Source organism: Lagopus leucura, unplaced genomic scaffold, assembly GCF_019238085.1.
Source record: "Lagopus leucura isolate 7727_CA_CO unplaced genomic scaffold, USGS_WTPT01 Super-Scaffold_73, whole genome shotgun sequence".
Classification (NCBI taxonomy): Eukaryota; Metazoa; Chordata; class Aves; order Galliformes; family Phasianidae; genus Lagopus; species Lagopus leucura.
In genome coordinates, this window is record NW_024962252.1 from 93,180,411 (window position 1) to 93,197,136 (window position 16,726).

The 16,726-nt window shown below is 39.7% G+C and overlaps 1 protein-coding gene across 1 annotated transcript; it reads right to left on the reverse strand.

Moving 5' to 3' along the window:
• Positions 1-484: 484 nt before the first annotated feature.
• GTF2A1L (general transcription factor IIA subunit 1 like) lies at positions 485-12,695 on the reverse strand. The gene is made up of 9 exons (XM_042876124.1): positions 12,675-12,695; positions 11,854-11,955; positions 11,173-11,296; positions 9,567-9,622; positions 8,323-8,416; positions 6,047-6,648; positions 4,295-4,576; positions 3,257-3,346; positions 485-1,402 (listed from the first exon to the last, which is right to left on the reverse strand). Exons 1-9 carry the CDS (start codon positions 12,693-12,695, stop codon positions 1,295-1,297), a joined length of 1,479 nt encoding a protein of 492 aa, XP_042732058.1. The 3' UTR covers positions 485-1,294.
• Positions 12,696-16,726: the final 4,031 nt, after the last annotated feature.

Below are 16,726 nucleotides of genomic sequence, written 5' to 3' on the forward strand. Positions count from 1 at the left end.
CTTCAACTCCCTGCTGTGTGCAGGGTTGCCAACCAGCAGACCAGGCTGCCCAAAACCACATCCAGTCTGGCCTTGAATGCCTCCAGGGATGGGGCATCCACAACCTCCTTGGGCAGCCTGTTCCATTGTCTCATTACTGCCTTCCTTCAGCAGATGCAGCCAGGACAGAGGGTTGCCAGACCTAGTGAGCGATGCTGCCACTGCTCTTCTAACAGATTGATCCCATTCTGAGTCAGCCTGGCATTTAACTTCCAGCGCTGCCCTACAAGAAAGATGAGTTAGCTAGGAGAAAGCTACAGCTATGAAGACATAGGGCCTGGACCTAAGGGCACAGAGCTTTATATTTTTAGAGGAATAAACAGGAAGCTAATGTTTAGTACTGCTGGGAATGCAATGCCCATGGCAGGGTGAGCTATTGTCACATGCATGACTTCTACACATTTCTCTAAAGACAGAAAAAAAACCCCTCACTGCTAGAAGACTATACGAGATGACTTTTTTTTATTATGCACAATTTGCATCATTCACAGCCTACTGGTCTGTAGTCATAGAATGTAGTTGATACATGCAGAACCAAATTTAAATGACTTCACGTCGACAGTGAAAATAAATCACATTCAAATGTTAAAAAAAAAAACCCACACTATTCATTGCATCCCAGCAGACAGAGAAGGTATAGAATAAGCAATAATAGTTTTCATATATTGAGCTCAAGGGTCTTCCACCCATGTTTCCCAACTTGCATATAAAATACCTGCCTGTATGCTGAAGACAAAAAAGGCCACCACAAATTAACAGCAACAAGAAAAAAAAAGCAAGGGAGAAGAAAGGAAGAGGAGAAAAATACTCAGCTGAAACAGCCACAAGTTTCATACTTGCACAGATGTTAAATCTCAGACTCTGAACACAAGTATCTCTCAACTGTGTAGTTTTACATTTCAGGTTATACTCCAGCTCTTATTTAAGAAAAAAAATAAGAAAATTAAACCACAATTTACTTACATACAGTCACTTAGTATTCTATGGCTTTCTTGAATTACTAACAAACACAACATTCTAGTCTTTAAAGCTATTCAGTTCAACAATGCTTTTTGGCTGGAAAAGTAATGAAATAATCAGAAGAGAAAAGATTGTAGTTAACAGTACTATTTTAATTTGCATGTTTTTAACAAAGATTTTACATATTTTAGCTAATTGTATGGGTCTTTATGGCAAAATATAGCAAGTTTAGTTGCTTCACAGATGGCTTGTGAAGGAACAATGCCAGTCTTAACGTACGTACGACAGTCAGGTTTCACCACTCTGCATCTCCAACAGCTTTTGCAAAAACATAGTCTCTACCATCAAAGGACATCACTCCATCTTTTAAGAAGAACTTCCATTTGTTTTTACTTCTATGTATCTGATAACACAAAAAAAAAAATTAGACCATCCATTAAGAAAAGGGTTTTTTAAAGCATAAATTGGTATGCAAAATTCGGATTTATTTTAAAATGGCAGCTCCAAACATGCAAGATACTCTTTGAAAATGCCACAAATACTCAATAAAGGCAGCAGACATGAATTGTTCATCCCAAATTCCTTACCCTCTCCAGAGAATGACTTCCTGAATCTTTTAATTTTCCCATCTCCCTTTGAAAACACTAATTATAAAACAACCCCCTTACCCTCTCACCTACACCAGTAGGGAAAGGAAACTGTGAAAACAGGAAAAAAAGCAATATAACTATTGTACCACTCCCCAATATACTGCACCTTCCGAACAAGTACAGCTTCACTACAATGCAGTCATTTCCTTTTCCCACATGCACGACAAAGCAATACTGCATGCACAAAGGATGGTAAGGTAATGCTAACAACAGAAGGACGTTGCTCAAGAAGCAAAAACTGCCATACAAAACAGCAAGATAGACTTTGCATATTATTTCTTATTAAAGGCCTGCATGAAGATCCATACTACAGAAAGCTTATGTTTGATAGCAAGGAAGGAATTTTAAACATCTCTAAGTTTCCTGTGTTGTAAGCAACAGCTTATCTTCAAATTCAGGACATGGGAGAACAGGAGGAGAAAGGACAGCCATTTTGCTTTTGGCATCCTTTTACAGGTAACAAGATAATTTCATAGGCAACTATGAAAATTCTACTACATGGATAGGTTTTATTAAATCTATGTTGGAAAAGGGGAAGTTACCAACACCTCCCTCAACTTCCCTAACTGCCAATGTCAGTGACATCTGACATTAAATTCCCTATAGACTTATCTAGTGTTGAACTTCATACCAGTTTAAGGAAAAACACCAAACCGATTTTTTCAACTCATTACAGACAAAACTTGCTATAGATGTGAAATCCACTACCTATAGCACTCGTGGTATCAAATTAAGTTACTATGCTTCAAACCTTTGTGTACTGGTATGTCTGCAACAACACAGGCTTGATTTCCAATGGCTTCTCCACACACATCCCTGCAGCTACATCCTTCAAAGTAACTATCTTCAGAAGCTCAATCTGTTACACTTTAGTAAAGACAGTTTTCTTAGCAGCCCACTGTTTCCTAGAACACAGATCCCTTTAAGGCAGAGCTAGCTGAACATACAAGAATTACCACAAGTCTCTTATGAAAGCATAAAAGCCAAGTCAACCTTTGCAAACTATTGGAATCTTATTCCATATTTGCTTTCAAAATAAGATACATACTTTGCTTTGTCAGCCTTTAAGCTATAGACATGTAAATGTCCAAAAGAAACCAAGTACTTCATTTGATCTCTGAGAATTCAAAATAAGGCTAAATCTTCAATATTAAAAATAAAACAGGGCAAAATGGCCCTTAGCAACTGTTTTGTTTTTCAGACAACAAATTCTTGTACTAAAATCTTTCAAGAAGCACTTCAAAGTGAGAACTAGGAACAGTACACACTCTTGTTTTCTGTTATCCATTTCAAAATCTTAATCCATGGCTAAAGTGCAGCCATGCATCCATGGAACTGTTCGTGTTACTTAGAAGTTAAGGAAGCACATAAGCTTTAGCAGGTTTACAAGTCTTAATTTTGAAACATTCGACCTTCTTCTCTTTCCCCCAGTAGGCCCTTATGAAAAATCTGATCATCCTTATTTCAAAAAACAGCACACAAATCTTCAGACTACTGTCAGCTAATCCATCTATTACATTAGTTTTTCTTTAAAAGGCACCAAAAGCAGGCCAGATATGAAGATATTTAAAGCAGGTAAGGGACAAAGATAGAACTACATATCGTACCTTCTCATACTGACAAACTATCACATTGTTGGTGTCAAACAAGTCGGCAATGTCCAGGTCACTGACATCATCAGCAGAATTTAATGGGTCCTAGAGAATAAGACTGCATTTAAGTAGTATTTTATCCGTTCTTGCAAGTTAGCGTTGAATATACTTGACATTATACACAACAAGAACAATGAAGTTTAACACTCAAAGAAAGACTTAGAAGCTATGAAAAATGATGCTGTACAAAGCTCACTTATAAGCATCTTCACGTCTATGTTCTCAAAAACTAAAGCATCCTTCCCCTGAACAACAACAAAAAACAACACATGGCAAAACAAAGTAAAACAAAGCAGAGCTGCTACAGCCAAAGCTGCACCTGGTAACTGGTATACTCATCAAATGATGCATACCCAGCGTTGTGGTTGATGCCCCATTCCTGGAGACATTCAAGGTGAGGCTGGATCAGGCCCTGGGCAACTGACCTAACTGTGGTGTCCCTGTTCGTTGCAGGAGAGTTGGACTAGATGGTCCTCAGACATCCCTTCCAACACGAAGGATTCTAAGATTCTATGATTCTATGATATATTTTAGTTCAGATTCTGCAAGTTAATGCTCTTGTGAATCTCAAGAACACATACACACAACAGCATCTTCTCCAGGGAAACAAATACACTTGTATCACTGTTCTCTATCCAATTCTCTGCAGCTCTCCAGAAGGAAAAATAAAACTATATTACTTTCCTAATTTTACTTAAAACTGAAAGAAGTCAATTCCAGTGAGGGCAGGCTTTCACCAGAGAGTTTTAATTCTGCTAATCAAGTATTTTAACTGATCCAGTAAACATATGACTTCTCAACACCTTTCATTTGTTTGCTATCCTCCTAACAAGCTCTCTAGTAATTCCTCAGCAGCACCTCCTCTTGAGAAGAAGCCCCTAACTATGCACTCTCTGCACTATACTCCACAGGAGCTGTTGTATCCACCTCAAACACTGAGTTACTGGACCTACTTTATTGTAACATCCTTCAGAGGGCTTGAAAGTAAATTACCTCCTCAACAACGTCTGTTTGGGGCTCTTCATTGTCACAGCTGCTACTAGACTCAGAGTTTGAAATACTGTCAGCTTCTTCATCTTCTTCACCCTCCAGAATCTTCAGATTCTCTGATTCAATAATGTCAATGAACTCATTCTCTTCTGTATCTTTTGTATGTAGTACTTCTTTCTTGGGAGAACCATCACAAGTTCCATCTAGCTGAATTATGCCTTCAGTGTCACTGCAGATACCCCTCTCTGACTGTAAATCAGATTCCACCTGCTCAGTAGGTTCCACCTGAAAAGAATAAAAAAGACCAGAGACAGCCTGTGAATTAGCACCACAGCTTTCATTGTTCAATATAAAGCCTAAGATTTTTGTTTAATAAGTGCCCTAAATCTTGTTGCTTTAAGTGGGAGCTTCGAGTCCCAGCCTACTTGTAAACCCCAAGTATGTTTGAAAAACCTTGTTCTTACCTCTACCTCAAATGGAATCAGTGTCAAATATTCCCTTAGTAACATAGAAATACATTTTCTTAGACTTTTCTTTAACACTACTGTAGTCAAACAACTTAAACAACTTCTTCAGAAAAAAAAAAGATATTCATGCTAGCCTCTAGAATTTCTAATGCAAAGAAAATTCCAATAACTTAGAGTATTTCTTATTTAAAAAAAAAAAAAAGCCAAGATGTATTCATCCCTTTCCCTCATTTCAAAATGCATTTTTAAATAAGATATAAAAAGATGAGAGAGTAAATACTTCAGTTCTCAAAGTTACTGCACATAAAAGCATTAGAATTTCTGAACAGGGAACTCACAGGAGTGTAAAAGGGTTTTAAAGTTTCAGTGATCTTTGGTTTCACATTCAATTTTTACTGTAGCACTAAGTTGACATCCACATACAGTTTCTAAATCAAGAAAGTAAGACTACATGTTGACCTTCAGTTCTTTCTCCAGTCTTCACCAACTCGCCCAAGTGTAGATGAGCAAAGTAAGATGCTTTCTGTTTACTGACATTTTTTGTTACTGCCATTCAATTTGTATTTAATAAATTTACCTCAATCTCATATAAACAGTACAACTCAAAGTCAGCACGCCAGCCTGAACTTGCAATATTTGCACATGATTGCTGGAACAAGGAGTAATGAAGTCAGGACAGAGGCTTGTGAAATAAAATCATTTAAGTTTTCCAACACAGCTCTAGCTGGATTTTAGCTTGTCAGGATTTTTCCCCCATGAAAATACATTTCCTTCCTGCAGATTCTCACTTAAGAAATCTGACTTCTTATACTCAGCATGGACTCTCAAAGTAAGTTAATTGCCCTTCATACATTATGACTTAAAATTAAACTCTGTTGACATTCCAAATGCAATTTGACCACAACTGGCCACTCTCCACAAGCAGATTCAGCATCACAAAGACACTGTAGTTCTAAAACCATCATTCACATCTGTTCTGAGGCCAGAAAAGTCTCAAAAATAGTCTATAAATCTATGAATGCACTACAACTAACACACTTCAGTCTTTTAAACTAATATTCTATTCGATCCAATTTTTTTCAGCAGTGGTAACCAAAGTTCTAAATGTAAAAATAAGCAGTCAGCTACTCTGTTCACAACAGGCTCAATAGCAAACTTAAAAATTACACTTTTTGTTATTGTTCAGCTGCTTACAGATGCATCTGATCACACCTCGTTCAAAGCTTGTTCTTCACACAACCATTTACAACAGATGCATTTTCACCAGCTTAGAAATAAAGGCTCCTACCTTGTCTGTGGGAGCCTTGCTATCTTGGTCTTTCAGAGCAGCATTATCATCTAAACTTTTGCCCTTGATAATCAGCTCAATGACATCAGACACCTGCTGTTGCACTGATTCCTGAGGCTTCATGTCTAACTGCCCCTTCACATCTGGCAGCAGCACACTGCCTGGGTCATTTGCCAAGGATTCAGCAGGAGAAAACACTTCAGAGGATCCTGAAGTAAACACAGCTGTATGAAGACGGCTGTACTGGGATTTTTCTGTTAACTCTGCACACTGATTTAACACTGCATTAGTTGCAATCTCCTGCCGACTCACTGCAGGCTGCTGAAACAGCACAGTGTTGGTGGAGTTCTCTGGGTGTTTATTCTGCAAGGCACTCGGCTGAAACACCACAGTTTGTTGGATTTCAGTCTTCTGGGTTTGCAATGTCTCAGCAGTTGCCTGGACAGAAGATGTTCTCACCGGAGCAACACTAGCAACATTTGTTTTCAGAACTGAAGGTTGGCCAATGGGCTGAAACATCTGCTGAAGAGGATGCTGCAGAATACTTGCATCTCCTTGGCCATGTGCAACCATAACAGGCATATTTACTTGATAAAGCTGCCCTACAAAGAGAAGGGTGAAGAACTGCTTCATAAGGTTGAACTACAGAGACAATAGCCAACACCCAGGTGTTTTGGTTTAACCCAGCAGTAGCTAAGCATAACAATCATTCATTCAATCTCCACCTTCCTGGCGGAATGGGGGAAAAATTAGGAAGCAAAAAAAAAAAAAAAAAAAAAAAGTAGAACATGTGGGTTGAGATAAAAACTATTTAATAAGATAATAAAAGGAAGAGGGGAAAAGGATCATAGTTATGATAATTATATATATAAAATAGGTGATGCACAAACAATCACTCATCACCTGCTAATTAAGATGCAGCCACTGCCCAAGCAGCAGCCCACTTGATGAACTTCCCCTTTTTTCCCCCTCCCCAAACGTTCCTTCTGCATGATGCTACGTAGTACAGAACATCTCTTTGACCAGTTTAGGTCAGCTGCCCTGGTTCTGTCCCCTCCATATGGTTTGTCCCTCTAACCACCTTCCTGGCAGGGCAATAGGAGAAGCTGAGAAAACTGAAACATCCTTGCTCTGGGCAGCACTGCTCAGCAACAACCAGAAACATCAGTTTGTTGTTAACATTGATTTTCTCCTAAAACAAAAACGTAGCATCATAGCAGATTCTATGAAGAAAAATAACTCTGTCTCAGCTGAAACTAAGACACCAGGCAAAAAAATAAATAAAGAAAAAAGGAAGCAACAGGAGGTATACAAAGTAGTACTTCCCCAAGCACAGTTTGACCCCCAGTTAAGAGCTTAGAGGCTTTTTCAATCAAAGCTTCCATCTAGATTACCATGCTTAATACCCATTTATGGTATTTATGGTTTGTACCTCCACAGTACCCTATAGAAGCAAACTCAGTAGTTTTAATGACACAGTAAACTGATCCCTATGTACAGGGATAGTTCATTCTTTTAAGGCTCTTTCAGCATCCCCACAAAAAAAAAAAAAAAAAAAAAAAAGGGCACAGAAAGCTTCTAGTTTATCTGTCCTCCCCTTGTATGAAAACCACTCGAAATGCTGAATGCCTTGCTATTATCAGTGTTAGAATTAAGATGCCAGAACCAAGTTCTCAATTCAACTTATACTTGAATTAGACATCTAGTGGCATTATTGCTCAAGGAATGGCTGTTTAAGGAAAAAGTCAACCCATGAAGTTATCTTCCCACTCATCACAACTTAAGCAGTACAAGTAGATTTTGTGCAGCACTACAGATGACTTCATCAGTAAAGGAGAGTGATTAAAAAAAAAAAAGAAAAAAAAAGGGGGTGATGGGTGCTAAGATTTCATTTGAATAAGAAATGAATTCAATTCTGAAACACCAAAACACCATTACTAGTTTAAAACAGAAAGGATGCCTCTCATGCAGAACACAGAGCCAGACTGACAAAGGCATGTATTTGCCCACAGCTGTAAAACAAGCAAACAAAAAAATGGCATCATCTGGCAGCTCATCTTAACTGATGTTACAAGTATACACAACTGACACACCAACTAATCAACATAATTACTTCCTCCATGCAGCAATTACAAGCTACAAAGGAAGAGGAGGATAACTGGCTCTACCCACCTATACTTTAACTTCACATTTATTTTATCTACTGCACTCAGAACCATCTATATCCACATACAGTCAGTGCACTCTGATGTGTTACATCTCCTCTTTAATCTTACCAGATGCTGTCTGCAGAGTCAGTCCAGCTGGTACATGTATGGGATAAGCAACACTGGAAGGGAGAGTAAGAGTTGCACCCTTTTGTGAAGCACCCTAAGAAATGCAAGAAGTTTATTAAGTAACAGCTCATACCTTATTCTCTTATAGGGCCCTAATTGTCACAATTACATGCCCAAAGGAAAAACAAATGACAGCCTTTTTGTAATCACCTTTACTGAAGAGTTGCTTCAGATTTTTGATATATAGGCAGATAGTATTGACTGCAAAGACAATGGCTTGCCCCAAGTTCTTCCAGTTATCATATACTGAAAATTACCAAGCCACCTGCAGACCCTCAGTGAGCACACCATCCACAACAACACCTTTCCACTCAGCCTCTTTTACATAAGCTTATGCACACTGTACAGACTCCTCACCTAGGCCTATGAGAACACTTGATATCATTCTCTTTTCTCCTGGAAAGAAAAGAGTTGGATATGAAGTTCCCTTTCAAACTAGCTGTTCTTGGGAAATGCACATTTTAAATCAGGGAATTCACTTGTTACACAAACATCTTCCCAATATTGTTTGGCAGCTTGGTAAACTCATTAGCTGAAGGCTCAGCAGGCACTCAATACATTCATCATGCTCTGAATGATGATAGGGCATCCTCCCCTGCCCTAACAAGTTCTGCTGTGCCAAGAGGTCAGAGCCTATCACTCCAAAAACATCACTTTCATCCAATTTCTGCACCTCACAGATAATGCAGCTTCCAACTTGACTTTAAACACTCAATAATAAGAAAATTGTTGCACACACGTACATTTTCAGTACTACCAATCCGTGGGCTAAATCTGTGCAGCACGTTTTCCAGCTCATTTCTGGCTCCACTGCTTGTAGAACCAAGTGCTACATCTCCATCCTTTTTCCCCCTGCTTAGACAGAACTGAGCCCTCCCTCCAGGAACTCTTAGCTTTTGTATGGTTTTCCTCAAAAATAAGAGGGCTAGACATGACACACTGAGTTTCTTCAGCTGTGGATTCTCTGCCAATAAGATACCTGTTCCCTTGCCTATCAGTCCACGTTGCACAGATAAAACAGTTATTAGAAATGCTAACTTTTCTGCTCCTAAATAATTGCCCTAAGGCATCTATGCAGGGGAAATGCTTCAAATTTGCCTCCCCACCAGCCTGTTAACAACTGACAAACTTAAATATTTAGAATTCAGAATAATCAAAACAGAAAAGTCACTACAGCTACATACCAGGTCTGCTGCCATGAAATGCTGAAAGCCTCCTCCAGTTGGGATAACTAAAGAAGCTATTAAAAGGGGAAGAAAAAAAAAAAACAAAACCAACAGAATGTCTCAGAAACAGTTGAACATTCAGTTACTTACAGCATGAAGTCCTAAAACTAAAGCAATCTAACTTCAGTTCATACACAGTTAGATCAACAAATAAGCACATCTAGATGAAGCTGCTGGATATACTTCCTTTTACATTGCTTCAAGCTTATGCTGTACTCAGAGCATCAGGTTATACCTTGATATGGGAAACTTGCATTTTATTAAAAGTTTATCCTGGAGATTTTGTTGGAAAGGTATTTCTGTTCAATGAACTTAAGAAGTTGCAGTGTAGAAGCTAAGTGTGCCATTTCTATTTATTAATACAATCAACATGCATAAAATGCACTGCCTTGGCAACATGAAGAAAACGTATAAGTTGTTTTCTGCTCCAGCAAATATCCAATGGTGCTAACAGTAAGATGGGTATATTAAAGCATTAATACTGACTTAAAAGACAAATCAAAGGGAAAACTTTTGCAAACTTCAGGCACAGAAGAATCTATGCATCCCTAACTAGTTTGAAAACACTAATTCAAATCCTACTAAAAAATAGACAACAAAAAAAAGTTCCCTGAATTCAACAGATTTGATTGTGCCTTTCCAAAACATAGGATTACTGAAATTAATTAAATGTAAAGCTTCCAATAACAACAACAAAAAAAAAGCCCAAATCTATTTCCCCTTTAATAATGTGGGATAAATAAAGTATCTGTCTCCAAAAACAGTCCTTTCAAATAAGACTGTAAAAAATAAGCAGATGAAAGGTACCCACCTAACCATGAAAGGTCCTCCACGGACACAAGCACTATGATACATTTTCATTAAACAATCACATATGATCTTTGCTCTTTGTCAAGAAAGGTCCTTGTCCTCTCTCACAGGCCTCAGCTGAGAATTCCATCCTACCATGAGATTACCATACCGGTCAGGTGGCCCACTGAAGCCTTGATCAAGAAGAGTTAAGTCCTGCTGGCTGAGCCTGGGTAAAAGTCACATTCTTCTGTGCATTGCAAATGCTGTTTTTAGCACAATGAAATGTAACCAACTAAAATGACAAACCAAAAACTTGCACTCTGTTTGAGTAAGGGCTTGAATTTTGAGATGTTCAGAACTAGACTCAACTCCAGCTTGACAGAAGAGCTCCAGGGCACAAGCATGTCACATAACCCCCAGCACACATTGTGCCATACATTATAAGGGATGCAAAGTCTTAACACATCCGGTGAATCTGCAACTGAAGCTTTACGTTTCTAGACTAGAGGCAAGAGGACAAAAATTCTCTCTTCATGTTTCCCTGTTAGAAATAAATGGCAGATAAAGTGCATCTAGACATACCTGTACAGCTTTAATCAAAGTTTATTTTTCTCCCTTACTGGTCAAGCTCTGCTTTCAGGGCGAGACATACTGTCCTGTGTTATGCTAGATATACACAAAAGCATGGCAAAGACCATTCCAGCATCTTCAGGTCTTCCAAAAGATACTTAAAACACTGAGCTATACTTAAACTGCATTTGCAGAGTCTGACCTGTTGGAGCCTGCAAAACATGATGAAAATTGTGTGGAACATGTAGAGTTAAGCGTGAAGAATGGTGGCTGTGTTTGAAGAGGCCTTCGGTTGCTTTAGACTGCATAACCTTGGTTTCCCAGAGCTGCAAAGAGAATATTAAAGTCAACTGATATCAGTTTTAAAACCACTTATCTTATTCGTGAATCAGGTATTTCTAGATCTTCCTGAAGTAGAGAATCATAGAACATGCTAAGATAGAAGCTACACAAAAGGATCACTGAGTCCAATTTCAGGCTCTGCATCACCCACAACCCAAACTCTACGTCTCACAGCACTGTCCAAATGCCCCTTGAACTCTGGCAGCTCAGGGCCATGCTCACTGCTCTGGACCACCTGCTCCATGCCCACCACCCTTTGAGGCAGAGCCTTTCCCTAACCCCAAAGCCCTCACCTGACACAGTGCTCAAGGTGAGGCTGCACAGTGGAGTAATCGCTTCCTTCAGCCAACTAGCAGTGCTGTAAACCAGTTTCATACAATAAACATGGCTACAATCACTACTAGATTCTGACTTCCAGAAGCCCAGTACAGTATTTACAGAATATTTATAAATCTAAACTAGAGCAAAAATCGACACACTTTAGAAGACAGAGAAACAGATAACTATACAGTATTTATTAATACATGGAAAACCAACAAACCTCCTTCAGCTTTCTCAAAACCTGTTTATCTACTCCCTCTTCTGCAAAGAGGTCCTGAATACTTTCAATCACATCGTCAATAATGGACTTGTAGAGTTTAGGCTATGCCAAAAGAAAAGAAAAAAAAATTCAAATTAAGATGAACAGTAATATTTGAAGTGATTGCATATAGTCTGACCTGGCCACGTAAACAACTGTTACAAACTGCACAACATGAATCAAGCACTTCAATACAAGTATTCTGCCAGGTGTCTGCAAGGCTACCAAAAACGCATGCCCATTTGTTCCTGTAAGCCTGTATGACCCAAGATCGTCGTCTGAGACAACAGCACGATGCCATACAGTTGCTAAGTTACAGTAATTTTAACTCTTGAGCTATCATTATACTACAGTAGGGCTGTAACACAATGTTTTATTGCTTCATCCCTGCTGTCTTGGAGAGCAGACCAGCTATAACAAGCTTCAAGATGCAGCCATTCAGACCAAAACGGAAGTTAACAAGCTTTGGGCAGCATAAGGCTTACTAATCACAGCAATCCCTACACCTCAACAGCATACTTATACAAGGGGAAAGATGAAGTTAAGGCAGAACTTGCACTAAGCTTTAGGACAAGGACAGCTAATTACTATGCTGTATACTAGGCAACAACTCTATAAAGCAACCAAAAAGTGCAACCATTGCCTTCAAATCAGCAAAAATAAAGCAGTGACCACGAAGAGAGCACCCCTGCCTAGCTCCCTGGCGAACACCCGCCCCACCAGGCCAGGGGCAGCCGCTTCTCCCCATCCCCCCGCTCAAAGGAGCGGCTGCAGCCCCTCACCACAGGGTTGCCGTGCGCCATGGCGGCAGCCTCCCATAACCGCCCCTTCCGCCTTTAAGGCGCCGTTGCCATGGCGACGCGGCCTGCTTGCCGCCGGCCCCACCCGAACGTGGGAGACATGGCGGGATCTGCTTTCTACGAGGGAGGTAGAAAGCCAGGGCTGACTGTGACCAGCCACTGCCATTAGCTCCTCAAAAGTAGGAATTGAGTAGCATCTCCAGTAACGGCTGGCTGGAGTAATTACTGTTTTGTGAAGCTGTGCTGCTCCGCAGTTATTATTTTCGCTGGCCTTTTGGCTCCTGTTGATAGTCTCACGGTAATCGTGGCAGTGTGGACCAATAGCTAAGGCGCCAATGCAAAAGCAGCCAAGAAACTAAAGCTTCTGTCTGAGCCTTTTTGGTGGCCTAAAGCAGGTCATCCTGCTGCTCTTTGTCTCCATTTCCTCGCCTGCAAAAAAGCAGTGCTATTGTAAGATTGCTTCCATTGCCTACTGATGAAAAGTGCACTGGCAAAGCTACAAACTGTTATCAGTGATAGCATCAACTGGAGAAGAAAGTGTTTTAAAGAACTCATGCTTTCCTCTGCTCCCATCGAGCTTCTCTTTTCCTCCCTATCGCTGAAGCAGCACATACATTGCCACGCATTGGGTTTCAGCTGAGCACTGGTTACCAAACCCAAGTTTCTTCTTTCAGCTTTAGAGGGCAAAGACTGACCAACACCTGGACTGTACATGGCACCTGAGGTGCCCAGTTTGGACCCAGAGCTCTAACAGAACCTTAAGGCAGTCAGAAAATCCAGCTTTTGTTCATGGTGGAAAGGAGGCTTAGTTTGGACAAGTATGGTTGCCTCTGTAGTGCAAAAGCATTATCTAGGAAAGCTGGCTACAAAAGCATATTATCTTGCTCTAATAAACTCTGAAGTCATTCTTACCTCATAAGCAGGGAGAAAGCTGAAGCTCTTGGTTCAGTAGCAACAGTCTGGTACAACTGCACAAATTATTGCTTACATTTGCTGCAATCTGTTTGTGTGTTAATACAGAGATTTACCAATTTAGCAGTTACATCTGGAAAAATGTTCATTATAATCATGCATGTAGCAGAGTGTATATTTCTGGTCTTCCTTTGCACACCTTCCATCCACACCTATGTTGGTGTTATTCTCCTGATCCTAAGAACCTAGAAACATCTTTTTTTTTTTTTCCTTTGTCTGTATTTAGGTAGGTATGTAGTGCTGCCTGATTTGTAAAGAGAACACTTGCCCTTAAGCACTGATTTTAAGGCTGGCTTACACAATCTGAAGAACGAAAATATTTCAACGAAAATCCTGACAGACCCTTAATTATAAAGCTAGACTAACACCCACAACATAAAAAAAGAAGCAACATCCATAATCATATTCTAAGTTGCATTTTTACAAGCGAGACAAAGAACAAGTGCTATTTGCTACTGAAGTAATTTTGCTTTGTAACAGAAATGTTTAATGATACTGTCTAGATCTTGAATCAAGTGACAATTGCGTATTCAGCTGTTCTGTACACCCTGCATCAACACTAGAAAAAGGCAAGGCATGTTGCTTTGCTTATAGAATAATTTGAATAATAGAATGTATTTTTAAAGCATAGTGTTCATTTGAAACTGTCTGGGATAGCGCATACCAAGAGAGCCATTATTCTCCTGTCTGATTAGCCCTGTCGTGTTAGCAGAAATAGCAAGAAGCCTTTAGGATCTCACTGGGCCCTGAAGATTGCAGATGGTGATCCTGCAGCTGGCTGCAACTTATTCATGAGACAGATAAACCTGATACATAGCCATCTATCTGCCAGCATTACCATACGGCAGTTTTATAAAGGTGAAAAACGTACTGAAAGAAAAACATTTATAAATGAGTTTCTCGCTTACTACGGTCTTTCATTTATCCAGGGTGTTACAGAGTTCCCTGAACTTGGAACAGTTTGCATATCTGACTTCAAAAAGAGGTGCAGAATGGGCAGATTGGTTCTGGAGGACTTCTCAGCTGTCTCAAATAGAGGCCAGGTTACTTTGGATACAACCACAAGGACATTTGCAGAGCATGGCAAATGAGCTTCACCTGCCCTTCAAGTTAACGGTGTGTTTCTGTGTTTTTATGTGTCTAACAAATTTCACCAGCACAAGACGCTGTAGCCATATCCTGTGTGTTGTAAATACTGTCCTTTATATTGCTGGTAAATGCCAAAGCCCCACCACCAAAGTCAGTGTGTGAATTCCCTTCATGCAGGAACAGCACTCTACACCTACCCATAGCACACAGGTATTGCTTAGGAGAAAGTAAGAATAGAGGGTGAGGATACAACTTTCCAAGACAGACAGAGAGGTTGCAATGGGCATTGCCTGCTAATCAAGGCACTTGGCTATCACCTGAGGTCTGGCTACTACCTGGAAAAATGTCTGTTAGAAATTACCAGAGAAGATACCTTCTCATCAAGTGCTGTGATCAGTGTGTCCACTGGACAAGCATGAAAAAAAGCCTGGTTAATTACATCCTTAAATCTTCTTTGAATAAGAAAATCTATAAAAATATCCAATAATAGCAGTACTTAATACTAATTAGCTACTTTTGATATTGCTGATCTTAACATAGTATCCGTGTCCTGCAACATAAAATGCAAGCCTGTCACGATTTTCATGCTTATGCATTTTCTTAACATTTAACCCCACTCTGTAGTGAAGAAATGCACTAGATATTTTGCCCAACCTCACATGAAGCAGTTGGGAACAGCATCCATGTTTCATCAGTCTTAATTCAGCTTCCAGTCCAGCCCTCCCCACTGCAGTTTCTTTAACAGCTCTCAAGTGTTTTAGAAGCCGGGCTATCAAAAAGATTAGTATGCTGTTCAGATCCTCCTGATTTTTCAGGGTTTTGTCAGCATTTGGGATAGCGATGCTTAAGGGCACCTCAAACATTCATTTACTGGACAGGTTTTAATTTGTAATTATTTATACTCCTCTTGATACGTGGCGTCTAGGGAAGATTTAATTTCGGATGATGAATCTTTATTATTCATTTTAAAAAATGCTGTTTTCCAATGCATTACCACTTGAAACACTGTCAGCAAACTCAGATGCTTGGTAGAGAATGCCCTCTGCTGTTAAAAACCAGTATTGCTGCTGTTGAGGGACATCACCAGCGACTCGTTCTTAAGGTATTGTTTTACAGCTACCATCTCGCTCCTCTTGCCAAGTAAACGTAATCATTCTTAGAAGAAAGTGCTTGCAGAATCTGGGCAGTCCTTATGCAGCAGCCTTGACATGGGCAGAACTATTAATTTCATTTTAAAGATATTATCTAACACGCTGCCTTTGTTTTCAGCTGTTGGTTTAGAGATATGGTGCTCTGGTATCATAACCAGTTTTATTAATAGTGTGGTTTTACTGTGAGCTCCTTCATTCTTTTGGAGATCTGAGACAGATAAAGCTGGGACCTGTGATTCGTTCCTCTCCCATTTATGATGTGTCACTCCTGTTTCCTCATGTGACTCTCCCGTTTTTTTACCTGGTTCAAACCACTTTATCAGAGGAACTGTAGGAAAGGCTTTCTCTGAATTCAATTTAATGATACATTTTCTAGATATTGGGGAGCATAAGAGCTCTGGCCTGTAAAACAGCTGCATAAAAATGGCACTCCTGGTAGACTGAATACACCAAATTGCAGAATACAGCTCTGCTCTTCTAAAACACCCAGAAAGTCATCCAGCATAAGTAATCCTAATTAAGGATGAAATAAGCCTTGCCTTTCCTGAATACTCAACCTCCCATCTTGTATAAAGCTCCAGCCCTGCTCCAAGGCTTCCCAACTCCACTGTGCTGTGTCTAAGAGGTAATTCTTCTAAAAAATTACAGGTCATTTTTAAATTAATTTTACTAATGAAAGAGCTATGAAACAGCTGAACATAGCGCATGCTAGGAAACTGTCCTAAAAATAAACGTTTACGTGTTTTCACCTGCTACAGAGACAGCAGCACAGGATAAGTGGCATGGTTATTTTATACTTCAAGGCAATTCCTTGAAGTGCTG

Excerpts from the sequence above, each read along its gene's own strand:
- GTF2A1L (XM_042876124.1), bottom strand. The coding sequence starts at position 12,695 with ATGGCGCACGGCAACCCTGTG. Across the intron at positions 9,623-11,172 it reads TGTTTTGCAGGCTCCAACAG|CTTCTTTAGTTATCCCAACT; the intron begins GTCAGACTCTGC and ends CCCTTTTAATAG. Across the intron at positions 1,403-3,256 it reads TAGTTTGTCAGTATGAGAAG|ATACATAGAAGTAAAAACAA; the intron begins GTACGATATGTA and ends TTGTGTTATCAG.